At 43.3% G+C, this 17,350-nt stretch overlaps 1 protein-coding gene across 1 annotated transcript in view; it reads right to left on the bottom strand.

Moving 5' to 3' along the window:
• Window positions 1–222: 222 nt before the first annotated feature.
• The window catches only part of Tmem170b (transmembrane protein 170B), a 32,588-nt gene continuing 15,460 nt past the window's right edge, over window positions 223–17,350 (bottom strand). The window contains exons 2-3 of the mRNA XM_021216017.2: window positions 12,836–13,006; window positions 223–7,148 (exon numbers count right to left, since the gene is read on the bottom strand). Of these exons, the coding sequence (XP_021071676.1) occupies window positions 7,018–7,148; window positions 12,836–13,006 (302 nt within the window). The 3' untranslated portion in view covers window positions 223–7,017. The remainder of the gene's footprint in view (window positions 7,149–12,835; window positions 13,007–17,350) is intronic.

Raw genomic sequence — 17,350 nt, 5'->3', positions numbered from 1 at the left:
ACAGGTGAAACTGGCCCAGACAAGACTGACAGAAGATCCAGAGAGGCCATGAAGTTGTATTTTTCTATGGCTTTTGTGGAATCAGGGATTGGGCCCAGGATCTTACAGATGCAGGCAAACTGCTTCCAGGCCACTCCACTGGTATATGAGAATACAGTGAGTCCACTGTGAACAAGGTGGGAAGAGACAGAATGGAAATAAGCCAAGAGTTCAGCACTGTATAGAGTTTTTAAAGACAGGTTTATTTATATATACATATATATAAGTGCATGAAATTGAATACAGAAACTTTATTAAAATACTGCATATTACAAACTTTAATCCAATAAATTCTGTGTAATGACATTGAAGTGCTGGATTCACTTTAACAGATGTTCTGTGTGTTTTCAGCAGTTCACCCTGTATATTACAAAGAGGAGAGCCATGTGCAGATGGGTCTCAGAAGTTGTCCTGGGACCAAACGCGGATGGTCTAAGGTGTGCATCTTTTCTTTACAGCTGTGAATTGAACTGCACTCTTATCTTCTGAGACCAACTTTCAAGAATCAAAATAACTTGCATATGTTTATTGCTGCCCTTTGAAGAAAATGTGTGGTGAAAAATAATTTAAAATAAGGACCAGCATCTCTGAGGCTAACCTGATGCGATTAAAATACTTAAAATTCACTGCAAAATTTGTGTCTCCAGGGAGTTATGCTATATACACAATGAGATTTGTACATGACTTGGGAAATAAAAAAATCGCTCATATAAAATTAAAAATCAATAGTATACACTATTTACAACCTGTTAGGTATTACATATAAACATAGTTGAAATAATCCTTCAGAATGAAATTGTTTTATGTAAACATGCAACACACACACTCATACAGTGTAGTTTATAGTCTTAACAGAAGGGGAAGTCATGTTCACATAACGTGGGTACTTCATCAAACACACTTTTGTCTGAGTATCACCCTCCAACATGTAGTCTTCCTGTCTTTAAGCTTCACAGTACATTTAATGTTTCTATTGTAAAAGTAAATCCCTGATGGTAAACATATTTCTAAAGGTTACATAAAGTGTCTGCCTTTGTAACTACAATATTAAACTAACACTGTCCACACAGGAATCTCTAGTTTACCTAAAACTCAACTTTAAAATCCCACATTTGTTTGTCTACGTTTTTCTAATTTCATACTTACTTGGAAAAAAAGAGAGAAAGGGAAAGAAGGAAAGGAAAATACCCCCTTGTGGTGAAGGACTGTAAAAACAGTTGTGGTCTGTCATAGTCAGTGGCTAATGTCTACGGAACCGGAACCGTAAAAAGTACGTAGCTGGATTTGTCTCAGTGGCCCACTGTAATCTCTGGGACCTCTCTGCAGGTGGTGTGCACAAAGTCAGCTCATTGGCCAAACCCCAGTCCTCCCTAAGTCCACTTTACAAAAGGTTCTTAACTTTCAAGGCACTGAGATATCATTTAGCTTTTTAAAAAATTATACTGTGGTTTAGCTAAATGGTTCATCAGTGGGCTGGCAAAGTTAGTTTCTTAGTATCTGCTAGAGCAGCTATACTTGTGCTATTTAAACAAAGCCATGTTATCATATAACTAAAGCTGCTTCTTCATCCTGGGACATCTTAAGGCAGGGCTAATACTTGGGCTAGAACCGCGGGTGAGCATTCTGCCAGATCATATGGCTACAATGAGCTGAGGGGAACGTCCTGCTTGTTCATAAACAGGTAGAGCTCATGACTAAAGGTGTGCACAGGGAAAGAGCAAGAGAGTTCCATGGAAAACACAGCTATTATCATCATAAACACTATGAAAAAAAACCGAGGCAAACAAGAGTGTTTTTCTTTCTAGGAAGAAAACTTTAAAACTATTCTATCCCAACCACTTTCAGTGATGAAACGTAAACCTTTTGAGTTAAAAAGGAGGAGCCATGCACAGTGGTACACACTGCCATCCTGGTACCTGGCAAGCTGAGACAGAAGAGTCACAAGTTCAAAGCTAGTCTGGGCGACAGAGTGAGACTCTATCTCAAAAATATAAAACTTTAAAACAAAACAAAACAAAACAAAAAAAACCCTAAACAAACCCTTTAAACATCAGTAGCATTCTCAAGCTACTGTTCACTTAGACAAGCCTCTGAACAAGTTAGCATCCTGAAAAGAATCCCCAGTACACGTCTAGGAGGGAAGTACTCTGCTCATGGGGTCCAGATGATCAGCATCAGAGTATGGACCTAGGCATTCCCCAAAAGGGAAAGGCTGTATCACAGAGCCTAGACACAGCAGGATATCATTCAAAGGAAAACAGGAGCATCACATGGACTCTCTGCCTACCCCCGCCCCCACCCCTGTGCCTTTAATACATCCCTTTCAATGAGCTAACCAGAGCATAAACATGGGCACCAGCACTTCAACTTCTGCCAAGAACTGCACACATCTAAGTTAGGATGTATGACTTTGGAAAGGAGAGAGACTGTTAGAGAAACTGTTCAATATATTAGTTTTCAAAACCAAAAAGGCCATTATGTATGTTCAACACATGTGCCACACATGTAGGTAAAGAATGTGAAAGTCAATCTAAATTAAGAGATGATTCTGCATCACAGCTCAGCATGCTCAGAAAGGTATGTGCTGCCATTGCTCTCAGAAAGATGTAGCCAGTGCAGTGTGCTGCTTCCTGAAAACATTTCACATAGGAAACATTAATTTCTCCCAAACAGATTCCAGCTATATTCTAAGATAGGCAAATTCAGAAACTAAGCCATCACACGGGATCACCTACAGAACACAGGGGTCCTCAAGGGAGGACTAATCCCCTACAAAATGTGCCGTGAGCACCTGTGTTTTGTAGAGCCCACACTCACCGGAGCAAGGCATGAGCAAACTTCTCTCCATGGTGATTAAGGTCTTAAGAGGATGGAGGAACCATGCTTATACAACACAGGGGAATTTTCCTATGCTCTTCTTTTGTATTAGCCTGTGTAACATCCCTCACTTTGAATTTCCCTCTGTTACAAATGGTATTGCACATTTAAGAAACATTACATTTTAAAATTGAATAATGCCCTTTATATCCTGAACAGTTTCAAAGGATGAGAAATTATGGATAACTAGGAGACTACTGGCTGACTGTCAAGTCTAACCACTGAGAATACAGCCCCTAGTTTTAAAAAGATACAGTAACTACCCAGTCATACTCAAGCTATGTTACCACACTTCTCTGTAATCTAAAGCCATCATTAGAAATTCCTCAGTAATGTTTCCATATTCTTTACATCACAGTGACAGATGACCAGGAGGGGCGGGAGCCAATACGAGGGCAGTACTTTGTATATGGGACCCAGTCAAAGGATGTTCCGAGGCAAACCAAAAAGAGCAAGTAGGCAATGGCAGTGGAGGAAACGCTGGCCACATCCATTCTCTCTACATTAACCAGAGGTGACCAGAACCTGTAATATAGTCCTATTTACCCATCACACCCACCACTATCAACTCCCCAAAGTCTCCTTAGAAAAGTTATCTGTTGACTTTAAGGGGCAAAGAGGAGGTAATGAAAGTAAAATGATATGAAAGTCTTTTTTCTTACAACATACAGAAAAAAATTAGAAATGGATGAAGGTGAATTTCATAAAACTCCATCCCAATGGTTATGGCAAAATATAACTTTAGAATTCTACTGACTTACTGTTAGATATACTGTTTACCCACAGGTATTAATCAATTCAAAGTGAGACCTAAAGCTGAGAGTGGTTAAATGATGCTCAGACCAAAGTAAACCACGTGACAGAGCAAGCATGGACTCCAGTCTATCACATTGGCTTAGAGTCTGGTCCTTGTCCACTATTTCAGAGCAACATCTAAGACTCTGAAATGTCCAACTCAGAGGATGAGATGGAAACAGAAACTGAGGTCCTGGGAGGGAGAAAGGATGAGTCTCAGGTAGCAGGAAGGTACTACCCCAACCTTTTTAGAGTTTGAAACTGTTTGTCCAGTTCCTGGTAGAATCTGAGGAAATCCTATTTCAGCCATCCTTGTACACAGGAGATCTACACAACAGAACTCAGCAAACTGAGCCAGGTAGTGAGTACCAGCCTAGGCAGCTCCAAGGGGCCACTCAGCCTTCCACGCTGTGAATGGAAGGTCCTGGAGGCACTTCTCCTATAGCATCCTCAGATCTTAATTATCCCTGCTCTTCACAACACACCTTATTTCCCTTCTTTCACACACACACACACACACACACACACACACACACACACACACACACACACACAATTCCCCTGAAGGCTTAGAAAAGGAGCCATGGAACTCTTTGTTGCAAATACTAAGAAAGAATCCTGGGTAAGACTTTAACACTGGCTGACACACATGAGGATTTGAGTTAACCACGTCTCCTGAGAAGCCAATGGAACTGCATCGTTATCAGGCTGCACTCTTAGTCACACGAGATCGTGGTGCTAAGGAAGAAAATGTACTGCTAATCCACGGCTGAGCTTTTAAGAAAATGGAACTGACTATGTCAGTGAGGGCTTTTGTCAGATCCAAAACAAGGGTCTCCAGCAAAACCTTAAATACCCTCCAGTCTATTTCAAAGATCATTTAACCAAACAAATGTATCAACTTCTCCAGAAGAACAGGAAAATGTTCATCAAACAAAGCTCTCCAATTGGACTGTATTCATATATAGTTATCTATATATGTATATATAATGATATACTTATGTATATATATATTTCATTAAACACTTTGTCTCTATAAGAAACAGCTTCTTGAAAACTTTACCATATAAATAGATATATAGACAGTTTCATAAATCCACACTACTCAACTGCATTTCAAAATACCAAGAGTGATAGTTACATAAAATACCAATGGAAATAACTGAAGAAACTAAAAATGCCCATCAAATTAAAAGTGCACACACAAACACAATTCTTAATGCAAATTAGCTTGACAATGAGATGATCGTGGATGAAGTGGTAACTAACCCCCTTAGACTTTCACCCTAGAGCACAAAACAAGCTCACTTCTCTTTGGTCCATTCATTCACATATTCAATGTGTCAAGGTAATTTTTAGTTTTAGATTTGAACAATGGGCTCCGTATTACTATGACATGATAACTTTCTTAGGTCATAAAATAACCATGTTAATTAACATAAATATTTGTTCTGCACACAAGTCAATGTCAGTGACAGTTAAGTCTCATGCTGGCACACAAAGTTCTGAGTTCTAACAAGAGCAAAGCCAGCCAAACAGGAGAGAGAACTGGGGTTATCTGGAAAAGATGCTCACGTTTATGCTTAGAAAAACAGCAAGAATACAAAGAATGCATGGGAAGAGCAGCAGGCCTGGGCATAGCAGAAGCAATCAATTTCAGACTTGTTCTCTGACATCTCTAAGGATACAGCTTTGCTTATTGGTTGATTTTTGGATTGTTAAATTTCCAAGCCACGTTATTAATAAGTCTAAGTTGGCTGATGCACTGGCAAAAGCAGCTCCTCCAAAAACTGATAATGCATTCTTTGTTAGAGAAAAGGGGCATGGATAATAAATGTCTTCAAACAAACTAAGTTAAGGAGCTCAAGGTGCTATGCTATTTTTTAGATTACCTATAAATTCATAATTTCTACAATGGATCTTCCCTTAAGTTAGCACATTTGTAATTACAACTGGTTAACACACACACACACACACACACACACACACACTTAGTTCAACCAGGGTCTGTACTTTCCCAACTTCCTATATTTGTAATAAACAACTGTGTGTTTTTCTAAACCTCTCAAAAGGTTTTATAAACAAAGTACATTTCCACTGTTAATGAATGTGACCTGAGACTCTATTCGACTCAGGTAATAACTTAGAAACACAAACGTCAAGCACACCACTAACATCCCCTTAGATAAAGGCTCTGCACTGTCTTGAATACTCAGACTACCCGCCAACGTGAAAGCGATCCACTCAGTCCCCCTGCCTTCCCAAGTGTAATTGTCACTCTGCCATACACAGAGGGAGACAGTTTACTGCTCTTCCTATGTAAGGTACTTATTGTTTTTCTATAAATGAAGCGTTCTTAATCCCAGGGCCTAATTTAGGCCACTCTCTAAACAGTTAGCCGTCCAAGACACGTACACAGTGCACACAATCCCACTGCAGTGAACTACAATGTTCTGTGAGATGGAGACAAAAACATTTAGAAGGGTTGAAGAATGCAACATGCATTTTAGAATTTTTCTTACAAAATTTATAAGAAAAATGTAAATTATATTTTTATGACACACAAGTGACAATGTGTCTGACTCAAAAGGTTTGATCCATATAAATAGAATATGATATATGAGGGAAACTATGAAAGGTGTAGGTTACAGAAAAGTATGCACCCTACAAGTCTGAGTCCACAGAACAGCTCAGCTCGTCCTCCACTGAGGAGACTAGTGCTTTTCACATGAATTAAATAACAACACAGAGACATATTAAAGCCCCAAGTCCCAGAAACACTCAGCTTAACAAACACCGTCCTTGGTATTGAAAGCCCACTACCCAACACTCATAGGATTAACATGACAAAGCTAAGCCTGACTACCTTACCTGAATCCATGTCAAGGATACTCACAGCACTCACCTACGTCTACACTTGCAAACTATCACATGATCAATGTTAACAGAAAGGAAAGTTTGGCACATAGATCAATTTCTCAAAACATTCCTGTAACTTAACACAACACTGTTGAGAACGATGACGTCAACACCAATGTTAACCTGATTGGCAGCTGAACAAGGTGCTTCCTCTTGCAGCTTCACGGAGTGTCTGTGCACCTTGCCTGGAATGGAGGCACATAAGGTGCAGTGCGGTAGTGCAATCGTTTGGACGCCAGAGGGCAGGCTTTCCACACGGCTCAAGGTCTTCCCTAGGTTTTTCTTGCTGGGTCCCTGCTTGTACCACTTCATCTCAGCTGGTTAACAACACATTTCCGGGAACTCTGTTCACCCATTTCCTTAGTGAAGAAGACATCCCCTCAGAACTCAAAGTGTGGCGAGGATCCTTGAAAAGGAGATGATAAGTGTCAGCACAGTCTGCCCCACGCCCCACACCAGGGCTTCCAGGGGGGCCATGTTCTTCCCAGCCACTCTGTAGATGCCGGCCACTGCTGCACCTGGGGGGGGGGGGAAGCAGAGCAGAGTCACCCAGGGCCCCACCTGCTGCGCGCGTGTGCACACACACACACACACACACACACACACAGACACACACACACAGCTGCCCGCCTGCCTGCAGCAGGTCACCTTTCAGTTTACCCAAACAGAAACCCTCAGCGCGCTTCACCTGAGGAGGATCTCCTTCTCCACACGGCTGGTTAACCTTTACCAAACCCCACAGAACCACACAACTCAAGAACGGTGCTTTTAATGGAACGCTACAGTCCACAGTTCTCAGCACTTTTAACGTGAGGATCTTTTCAATAACAATTGCCACTTGTGTTTACTCCAGAATAAACTCTCATCCATCCTCTTAAAATGCACATATTGAAAAGGAAAGAAATAGGTACTGGTCCCAGTACTCTGTGCACTAACTCTAGAGAGCAGTCATGGCAGGAGGAACATCAGTGCCTCACAACCCAACTTAGGGTGCCAGAATAGCCATCCTGGTCCTACCTCACAGCATGCCATCATGAAAGAAGAAAAGGCTAAAAACAAAACCACAACTGTAAACTTGCAAACCAAGTGGATGGGTTCGGTAGACTAGGAAAGAGAGGGCCTTAAAACCACAGGGAAGGAAGTGGGAAGGGAGGAAGGGAGGTCAGAAGGGAAGGAGGGAAGGAGGGAGGGTGGGCAGGAGAAAAGAGGAGAGGAGGGAGAGACAACAAAGGAAAAGTAGTAGAGAAGAAAAGGCAGAGGGCCAGGTACAGCAGCACCCCTCAACCGCCGCTCTCTCGGGAAGCAGAGGCAGGTGGGGTTCTCAGTGAGTTCTCAAACAAACATGGTTGGTGAGATGGCTCGGTGTTTAAGAGCAATCACTGCTTTCTCAAGGGACCTGGGTTCAATTCCGAGCAACCACATGGTAGCTCATGGCTATCTGTAACTCCAAGGGACCCAATGCCCTGTCTGGCCTCCATGGGCACCAGACACATAGGTGGTGCACACACATACACGCAGGTAAAATGACTATATAAAAATATATACAATTTAAAAACTAACAGCGAAGCCCTAGATGTCAGCACGGGATCTCTGCACCCAGGGACAGCAGCATTCTAAGACGGAGGAGCCCATGCCTACGGTCTTTACCCTTTTTATCTTTCCTGGCGTGGTCAGACCAGTCTCTAGCAAGTCATACAATTTTTACTCTATTTTCTGTAATAATTTGGATTAAAAGGGAGGAAGGGTAAATGTTCCTTAAAATTCTGGTATTTGGGTCTGGAGATTGGGGGGAGGGGTGGCTTCAGCACTTCAATGATTTAAAAATACTGTTCCATTAGTATTCCTCCTTAAGTCCATTTTGACATGTTACACTTACTAGCATATAACTATTCAATAAACGTTACATTTTAAATTCTCTATCTCTGACTATACTTCGGTTGTTTCTTCAGTCCCAGTCTGTACCTGCCTTAACGCTTGGCTTGTCCCCAGCCCACACCTCTTCACTGCACCAGGCCTCTGTGAATTCTTCCTAAACACAACTACCCAAGAGTCACACGATTTCCTCACACCAGTACAACCAGAGTGTGACCAAGAACTATCATGCACATCAGGTGTTCAGGGTGTGTGCAAAGCACACAGCTCCTACTGAGGAAGCAGTTTTCTCTCTGAGAGGGAGGATGGGTTCCTTAAGTGGACACGTCACGTCACGCTCCCTAACATCCCAGAGCTTCCATACTCATGCTCAGAGGCAGGGATTCAGGAGATACACTCTGAAATCCACAGGAAAGAACATGAACAGATGGCTGCACTAACTCTGAATTACCTAGGACACACTCACTAGACCAAAGCACCTCCATGACACACTACAAAACCACAGAGGCCTAAGAACTAAGGCCCTACTGAGAAAATAGAAACAGAAGATGAACCAATCACAAGAGCCAAGAGACGTAGCCCTGGATGTTGAGAATACAGCAAATAAGAAGACAGCACTCATAGACTGATAAGTAATTGACAGGTTACTTCCGTGGAGACTGGGGTAAAAACTGTAGGAAGGGATCTAACACTGACAATAAAGGTAGGCTTAGGTCAGGATGAGTGATAGTCTGACTACCAGATGCCTGTTTCTGGGAACAAGTGGTGTCCATTCACCCCCACATCTATGCTTTGTGCGACAACAGCAGGCTTAAGTAACAGGGATCGCTGCCTCACTGCCTCAGGAGTCTAAAACACTGACCATCTGTTCCTTTAAGAAGATTGTTCCTGATTCTTTGTGGTGGCTTTAAAAGGCCTGGCCTCCATAGACTCATATGTTTGAATGCTTGGCCCATAGGGAATGACACTATTAGGACATGTAGCCTTGTTCACATAGGTGTGGCTCTGTACGAAGTAGCAGGTCACTGTGTGTGTGTGGGGGGGGGGGGNGAGATCTCCTATGATTAAGCTCTGCCCAGCGTGGAATTCCAGTCTTTTCCTAGGTACTTGCAGAAGACAGTCTCCTCCTGCTTCTTTGGATTAAGATGTAGAACTCTAGGCTCCTCCAGTGCCATGTCTGCCTGAATGGTGCCATGCTTCCCAACATGATGATAATGGACTGAACCTTTGAACCTGCAAGCAATGCACAAGCAATGTGCAGAGGGGAGGCTGAGACCACCAGTACACAGAGATGCACATTCGTCAACCAAAAGATGTTGCTCTACATCTTTAGATTAGCTAAAATACTTATAAAAGATTAGACAACTAAAATGGGGCACAATACAGAAATAAACCCATTTTTTTCTTTTTTAAAAAAACTTTATTTATAACAAGGTGTGGTAGCACACACCTTTGATCCCAGTACCCAAGAGGCAGAAGCAGAGACAGGCAAATCTTTGAGTTCCAGGCTAGCCTGGTCCACAGAGAGTGATACAGGTCAGCCAGGGCTACAAAGAAAAATCCTGTCTCAAGCATGCACACAGACACACACACCCACACCCACACCCACACACACACACACACACACACACATATACACACACACACACACCACAAAGAAGCTCTTTCTGTATGTAACAGGGAGCAGGCTGCACGTGCGCATATGGAGAGGTGAGAGAAGGGTGCTAGGCGCCCTGGCCCTGGGTGTGCTCCCCTGACACTCTCTATCTCACCCCTGAGAGAGCGAACCTCACTCAACTGGAAGCTTACCACTCAGCCGCTAGGCTATCCCCAAACCTTGACTCCCACCCTAGTGCTGGGACTACAGGTTTGCATGGCCACACCCAGGGTATTGCATGGGAGCTGGGGCACCAACTCAGGTCCTGACTTTTACACAGCAAGTACTCACTCACACTGGGTTACCTCCCTAGCACCATTCCAACCCACCCCCTTTCTGTTTAAATCAAACTAGGCAGTATCAATATAAACCAAAATGGGAAGAACAAATACAAACTACCCAAACGACACATCACTTGTTCTTGGAAACAAAATCTAAGTAACAACATAATGGATATGTGCCAATATACACCCCATCAGCATCATACTGATAAGGCTATTTAGCAACTGCTGAACTCAATGTATAGCTATGTAAGCCACCAATAAGCTACATTAAGAAAAGATATACGGGGCTGCAGCGACAGCTCAGTGGTTAAAAGCCCCGGGTTCTCCTCCAGAGGACCTGGGTTTGCTCCTCAGCACCTGCACGGTGGCTCAGAGCCACCCGTGGATCCAGTTCCAGGGAATGTGATGTGCTCTTCTAGCCTCTGACAACACTGCATGCATGTGGCACACAGATATACATGCAGGTCAAACACCATATAGAAGAAAAATGGAAATGATTTTTTTAAATAAAGAGAAAGAGAAGACATATAGCTAACTATTCTAGATAGCTTTTTAACATTCATCTTTGCAAGTCAAAATATTACTAACAAAACATTTCTGTATGTTCTTGCTAACCCAAGAACCAAATTTTTATCTGAAATTGTGGGAGATTCACATTTTCAAGGATTTCTAAACATTTCATTGCAGTTTTAAAAATCATTAATTTATTATACTTGCCATGGAGCTGAAGTGGGTTGGTTACATGCACATAGCCATATTAGACATAAATGGAGGTAGAATTCTCTACATACCTTTCAAAATCTTACAGTGACATATCCACATGGTTATTGTTTACAGCATCTGAGCAAACTGCTTCTCTGTCCCCAGCTCATAGACCACAACAATAGCCCACACTGACTGTCCCTGTCTCCTGGAGTGTCACTACAGTGACCAGCACATAGCTATCACCTAGCCCAGACCCTCATACAGTATAGATATCTCCTAACTCCTCTTCCTTCCTCTTTATTTCCCTTCTTGATTCTACCCATTTCCTTCCTTCTTTTTTACTTTCACCCCACCCACCCAGCTAACAGTACAACTGTCTAGGTAGCTTTACTAGTGGGTGTGGCAATGAAGGCCCTGCCTTTAAGAGTTTTCTCTTGTTTCTTCTCATTCACTCCATAAAGTTATAAAACAAAATCTCTGACTGAAGAGCTTTCCCCCATATCTGTGGCCCAGAGATGCTCAGAAGTTTATATATACACCTCAAAGCCCACCCGCAGAGGTTCATTCACATATACTTCAAAGCCTACCCACAGAGGTTTATGTATAGCATTTATTGCTCTTTCAGAAGACACAGGTTCCGTTCCCAGTACCTATGTGACAACTAACAACCAGCTGTAACGCCAGTGCCAGTGGCTCTTACATCCTCTTCTGGCCTCTGTACGCGCTGCATGTACAAAATACACAGACATACAGATAGGCAGGCAATCTTTAAAAAGGGGAAAAATAAAAATATCTACTTGTTTTCTGTGGCCTGCAGGGAAAAACTCCAGACTTCTTGACTAATATTTCAAGACCCTTTAGCACTTACTCCAGTCTCTTCTTCATGACTCTCTGAGAACCCCAGGAGCTAGACCTGCGCCTGGTCTAAGGCTTTCCTCATATTCTGTGTCCAGAATCAAGTGAAAGAAAGAAGTCCCTGTGGAGACTTCCAAGCAGTGCAGTGCAGCAGCAAGGGCCCACAGTGTAGAAGACAGCCAAAGGGACTGCCTGCCCTGGATGTCTATGTCGCAAAACCAGCAGGGATCTTTGTCAGCAGCCATAAGCACAACCCAGTAAGAAAGCAGCGGAGGGGCTTCCAGGATGCAACTGGGATCTGCTCGAGCAGCAGCCCAGAAACCAGAACTAACTTTGAAGTTCAGGGTGGAGTAGGGCCAAGTTCAGTGTCAGGAGAACAAAACCAGGTGACAGGCTAAGGAAATCCACAAGACAGCTCAGCAGAAAACTGTACATTTCCTGAAGCGGAGAAGTTTTTGTCATGATAAGTGATTGTTGTCACAGGTAGATGAGCCCACAGACTCAAAGGCTCTATCTTCAGTGCCTACCTTCTTTTCTTAGTAGACAGGAGGCATGTTTAAAGCAGAAACTTCTTTTGCTATAAAGCACTTTCAGACTGAACCAGCCATGGCCCTTGCCAATGCCATTTCTCTCAAATCCACGCAGAGCAAGCGTACATAGTGACATGTGTTATCTGTCCTGTGAGTAAATCAACTCACCTTTGCCTTCTAGGCTGTAAGTGCTGAGGACCAGTCTACATCAAAGGTAGTGTTTCTTTTACAATAACAACAGCACTTACCAAAGCAGTATTTGCATATAAAATTATGTCTTTAAACAAAACAAGTCAACTTACTAGTAATCATTGCTCCAGTTACAGAAGCCAGAAACCCGATGCTGACAGCAATGATGGAGATCACTCTCCCCTGCCTGTGCCTCTGCAGCATCACAAACATGAGCACGCCTGCAGCACCGTGGACAAACAGAGAGGAGAACAGAGCCCAGAGGAAGATCCAGTACCACATCTCTGAAAGGCAAAGAACAGTGTTAGTCCTGCTGCAGAAGTATAGTTCGGAAGACTCAGCCAGCAAACAGTGAGTACCCACGGCTGGGGAGAGCCCTGAACGAGAGAGCGCATAAAAGGCCTCACCTGCTATCTGATCCACAGGAGCAAGGGAGTCAGGGACTATCATTAAAGCTAATTAAGGCTTAATGGAAGAATAGCTCCATGATCTCAAAAGGTGAAGGCCATGCTGCTTCCTCTCCGCATCCCATTTAGAAAGCAATCCATCAGCTTGCCTCCTGTAACTGTAATAATTTACCCAGGACTTTTACTGTGCTTTATGCCGTCTTCAACCTGCTCCCAATGGACTGTTCACTGCTGACTTAACACACCACAGGGATGGAGCACACCCCCTTATGCCTCTCCAGCCGTCACTTCCTTACTTCCAGGCCTCTGTTGCTTCTCACTATCCACACACTAGAGACTGATGCTCGGCACTGGCATAACTCCATCTCCCTGGCCACATCCAAGAGGCAACAGCTGCTCTGTATGGGGCTGAACAGTCCCTTTCCCTGGGAGATTTTGATTGGATTGCACTGACTCTTCTCCATCTCTGGGTAACTCAAGTTAAACCTGTTTCCTTCCCCACACAGTGCAGGTCACAGAACAGAAAGAAAGAAAGAGATCCACCAATGACAAGAGGCCACCAAGACTGTGTTTCAGCAACTTCCGAGGTCTATCATATTACTATCCTTATACAGAAGACAACATCCCAGTCTCTCTCTACTAAGCACCTGCTCCATGTGAACCAGTTCAGGAAAGTTTGCTTCTAACTGAAAAGCCAACTCGAATGTTTACCCCCCCACACACACCTTGAGAGGGTCCTCTTTGGTATGCACTCTATGAGGAAGGGTCTCCTCTGCCGTTTGTGCTACTTGGACTTTCTGTCAAGTCATTATGAGAGGACACTTTTTTAAAGGGCTATTTTCCCAAGCATCATGGTGGAAATCTGTAACCATGCAATTACCATGAACAACAGCATGGTAGTTCCTCAAAAAACCTAAGAACAAAACTACCATATGATCCAATGCCATTTCTTGGTGTGTATCTGAGCTGGTTAGGTTTTGGACCCTCAATTGACGTGCTGCTCAGATCACATTGGTCTGTGGCCTTGTCTGTGAGAGATTATTTGGATTGATAATTGTTTTGAGTGGGCACAGCCATTCCTAGACTATATAAGAAATCTAACTGGGGACTGGAGAGATGGCCCAGCTATCTCAAGTTCTCTTCCTAGCACCCAACATGGTAGCTCAAAACTGTCTTTAATACAAGTTCAGGGGATCCATGCCCCTTTCTGGCATCCATGGGCACCTGGTACACATATATACATGTAGGCAAAATACTCACACACATTAAAGAAAAGTAAGTAAACAGTAAGAAAGCCAGCTATCAGTTAGCATGCCAAAGTGAATGGGGGAAATCTTACAAGGCCCCCAACACCAGATGGAGAGCTATAGGCAGGCAATCGACTGTTGAGAGAGGGAAAAACCATTCTTCAGAGATTAACCACGGAACTGGTATCCAACACCAAGTGGTCAGCTTGAAAAACATACACACAGGCAAAACTAGGCTCAGCAGGTTCTGCTTATATGTATATACATGTATATAATGAACAAGAGAAAAATGTCTTGGTAATTAGGAAAGAAGGGGGGAATGAAGGGAGAGAGGGAAGGGAGGGGAGGAAGGAATGGAAGGACTAAGGAAGGAAGAAAGGAAGCAAGCAGGTTGGCTAGTATGTATTCTGCTTATGTCCTAGGAACTTCTATGAGGCCAGAATAAAGAGTGCTGGACTAACTCTTAAGCAGAGGAAATTTGAAGACAGCATAGCACCAAGTCAGTGATGTGGTTATTTCTGATTACTCTGATACAGGCCTACATAAAGAAAAGCAACAGGTAGGGCAGAAAGAAAAGGATGTGTGGCTTAAAAAGGAAGAGAATGGTAGGAAGCATAAGTCAGCCATAAAGACATTTGAATTAAAAAAAAAAAAAAGGCTGTGATTTTTAGAGAGAAAAACATCACTAAAGAAAATCTTTGTGCTCTGCACTGGGAGAAAAGATACTTGACAGCTAAGCATACAACTTGTGACAGGAGAAAGTCTAAGAGGTAAACAAACATTTAGCCAAGGCTTTCCACAGCTTCGGTATATAGAAGCTTCTGCAACTATGGTTCAAGGGAAGGAGCAGCATCTACTCCACACTGGTAGCTCAACTTGGCAGTGCCATCCAGATGCTCTGGATTCTGAGGCATGAAAGATGCATGATTAAGAAGAAAGTCATTGGTTCTTTCTCCAGAATTTCAGAGTGGGGCTCTATTCGCCTGGGTTCTCTAGAGAACCAAAACTGACAAAATGCATCTATACATACATTAAAAGGGGATTTATCATGTCTGGCTAACCCAACACTAGCTGTCTCCCAAGAGAAAAGCTAGGAGTCCTGTACTTGTTCATCTATGAGGCTGGATCTCAGCAGCCCCAAGCTGGTGCTCACACTTGAGGGAGGTCCTAGAGAGAGCTGCACACATTCCGCTGGAGACTGAAGAAGTGCATTCTAGTACCAGCAAAGGAATGCCCAGTCAGCAGGATAGATGAATTTGCCAGCAAGAGTGAAAACAAGCATGCAAAAACCAAAAGCTCCTTTCTTCAGTGTCATTAGAGGCAAGCCACCAAAAGGTGTGGGCCAGATTCAAAGTGAGTCTTCCAACCTCAAATGATACAGGTTAGAGTGGATCTTCCACATCAAATGATCCAATCAAGGAAAATCCTTCATAGGTTTGCCCAGCTGTCTGGTTTTAATCTTCAGATGCAGTCAGGTTGACAACCAAGATAGGCCCTGCAACATGTGGCAGGGACAGAGCCTCTGAGAGGTCATTGTGTGACGCTGTGAACTTTGTGAAGCCTGTGTTGTGGCAGAGATTCCAAGATGTTGGATGATGCCAGAGTCATGAGATATCTGCCAAGGAGATCTGCCTAAAGCAAGGGGAACCAGCCCAAAAGTGAGATGCATGTTGCAGGCAGCAAAAGGCTGGAGGAGCAGAGCCAATGAACCCTTTGAGACGGAAACCCTTAATACTGGGTGTGGAGATACAGGGCTTGGTGCTTCCCCGCTGGGTTTCAGCCTCGCTTCGGTCCGTTATTTCCTCACTATGCCCCCAGTCCTCCCTTTTGGAATGTGAACGTATATTCTGTGGCATTATATGCTGAAGCTATATAATTTGCTTTTAAGTCTCACAGTTGAGTTACAGTTAAGACATTTTCTTAAAAATATCTCAAGTGTCTTAGAAGAGACTTTGAACTTCTGAAGAGTGCTGTAGCTGTTAAAAGACTATAGGGACTTTAAAAGTTAGACTAAATGCATTTTTGTATCATGAGACAGCCATGAGCCTCTGGAAGCCAGTGGCAGAATATGGTGGTTTGAAGGAGAACTGTCCCTCATTGGCTCATGTATTTGTGTACTTGATCCCCAGCTGGTGGTGTTATTTGGGAAAGATGTGGAACCTGAAGGAAGTAGAGCTTTGTGGAATGAAGTACATCACTGACAGGCTTTGAGAGTATGTAAACTCACTTCCCTTCCTGCCCTGTTCTCTACCTCTGCTCCCTGTGGGTAGGAGAAATGTGATCAGCCAGCCTCCTCCTCCTGCCACCATGCCCTGCTTCCTCTACCACCATGGACTCTATGCCCCTGGAACTGTATGCCAAAATAAACCTATCATCTTTTAAGTTGATTTTGGTCAGAGCATTTTATCACAGCAACAGAAAACTGATGAATACAATTCCCATACGGATGAAGAGTACACTAGTGGCTCCAAGAGATACTGGCATAGCCAAGCTCATGCCCACATATCCACCACAACTCAGAGGCAGAAGCAACCCAAGTGTGTATCAACCCATGAATGAGCATCACATACACAGATCTTAGGAAATGATTCCGTTTTAAAGAGAGAAAAAAAATGATGTCACATGATTCACCTTGGATGAACCTTGAGTACATTTGTCGAGTGAACTCCTCAGTCACTGAAGGACATGTATTACATGATCTTTATGAGTACTGTGGTCACTTAGTAACAACCAAATCACGAACGGAGGACATAGATACCCCCATTTTCCCTTTGGTGAGACACATGAATGGGAACAGGAGATAGAAATCAGCTATGCAGTTTAGGAGCAGGGTCCTCAAAAGTGAACGATTCCATTCTGCTCCTCTGCCAGAAGCAGGAACTTGGTTCTCCAGCTACAAACGCCAGCAAAGAGTCCTGGTTTCTTATCTCCTCCTGCATGAACATCTCTGTGTGCAGGCTGTGTTTGGGTGGGT

This window comes from Mus pahari, chromosome 16 (genome assembly GCF_900095145.1).
Source record: "Mus pahari chromosome 16, PAHARI_EIJ_v1.1, whole genome shotgun sequence".
Classification (NCBI taxonomy): Eukaryota; Metazoa; Chordata; class Mammalia; order Rodentia; family Muridae; genus Mus; species Mus pahari.
Note: the sequence above shows the minus strand (reverse complement) of the source record. Positions and strands in the feature narration are given on the sequence as shown.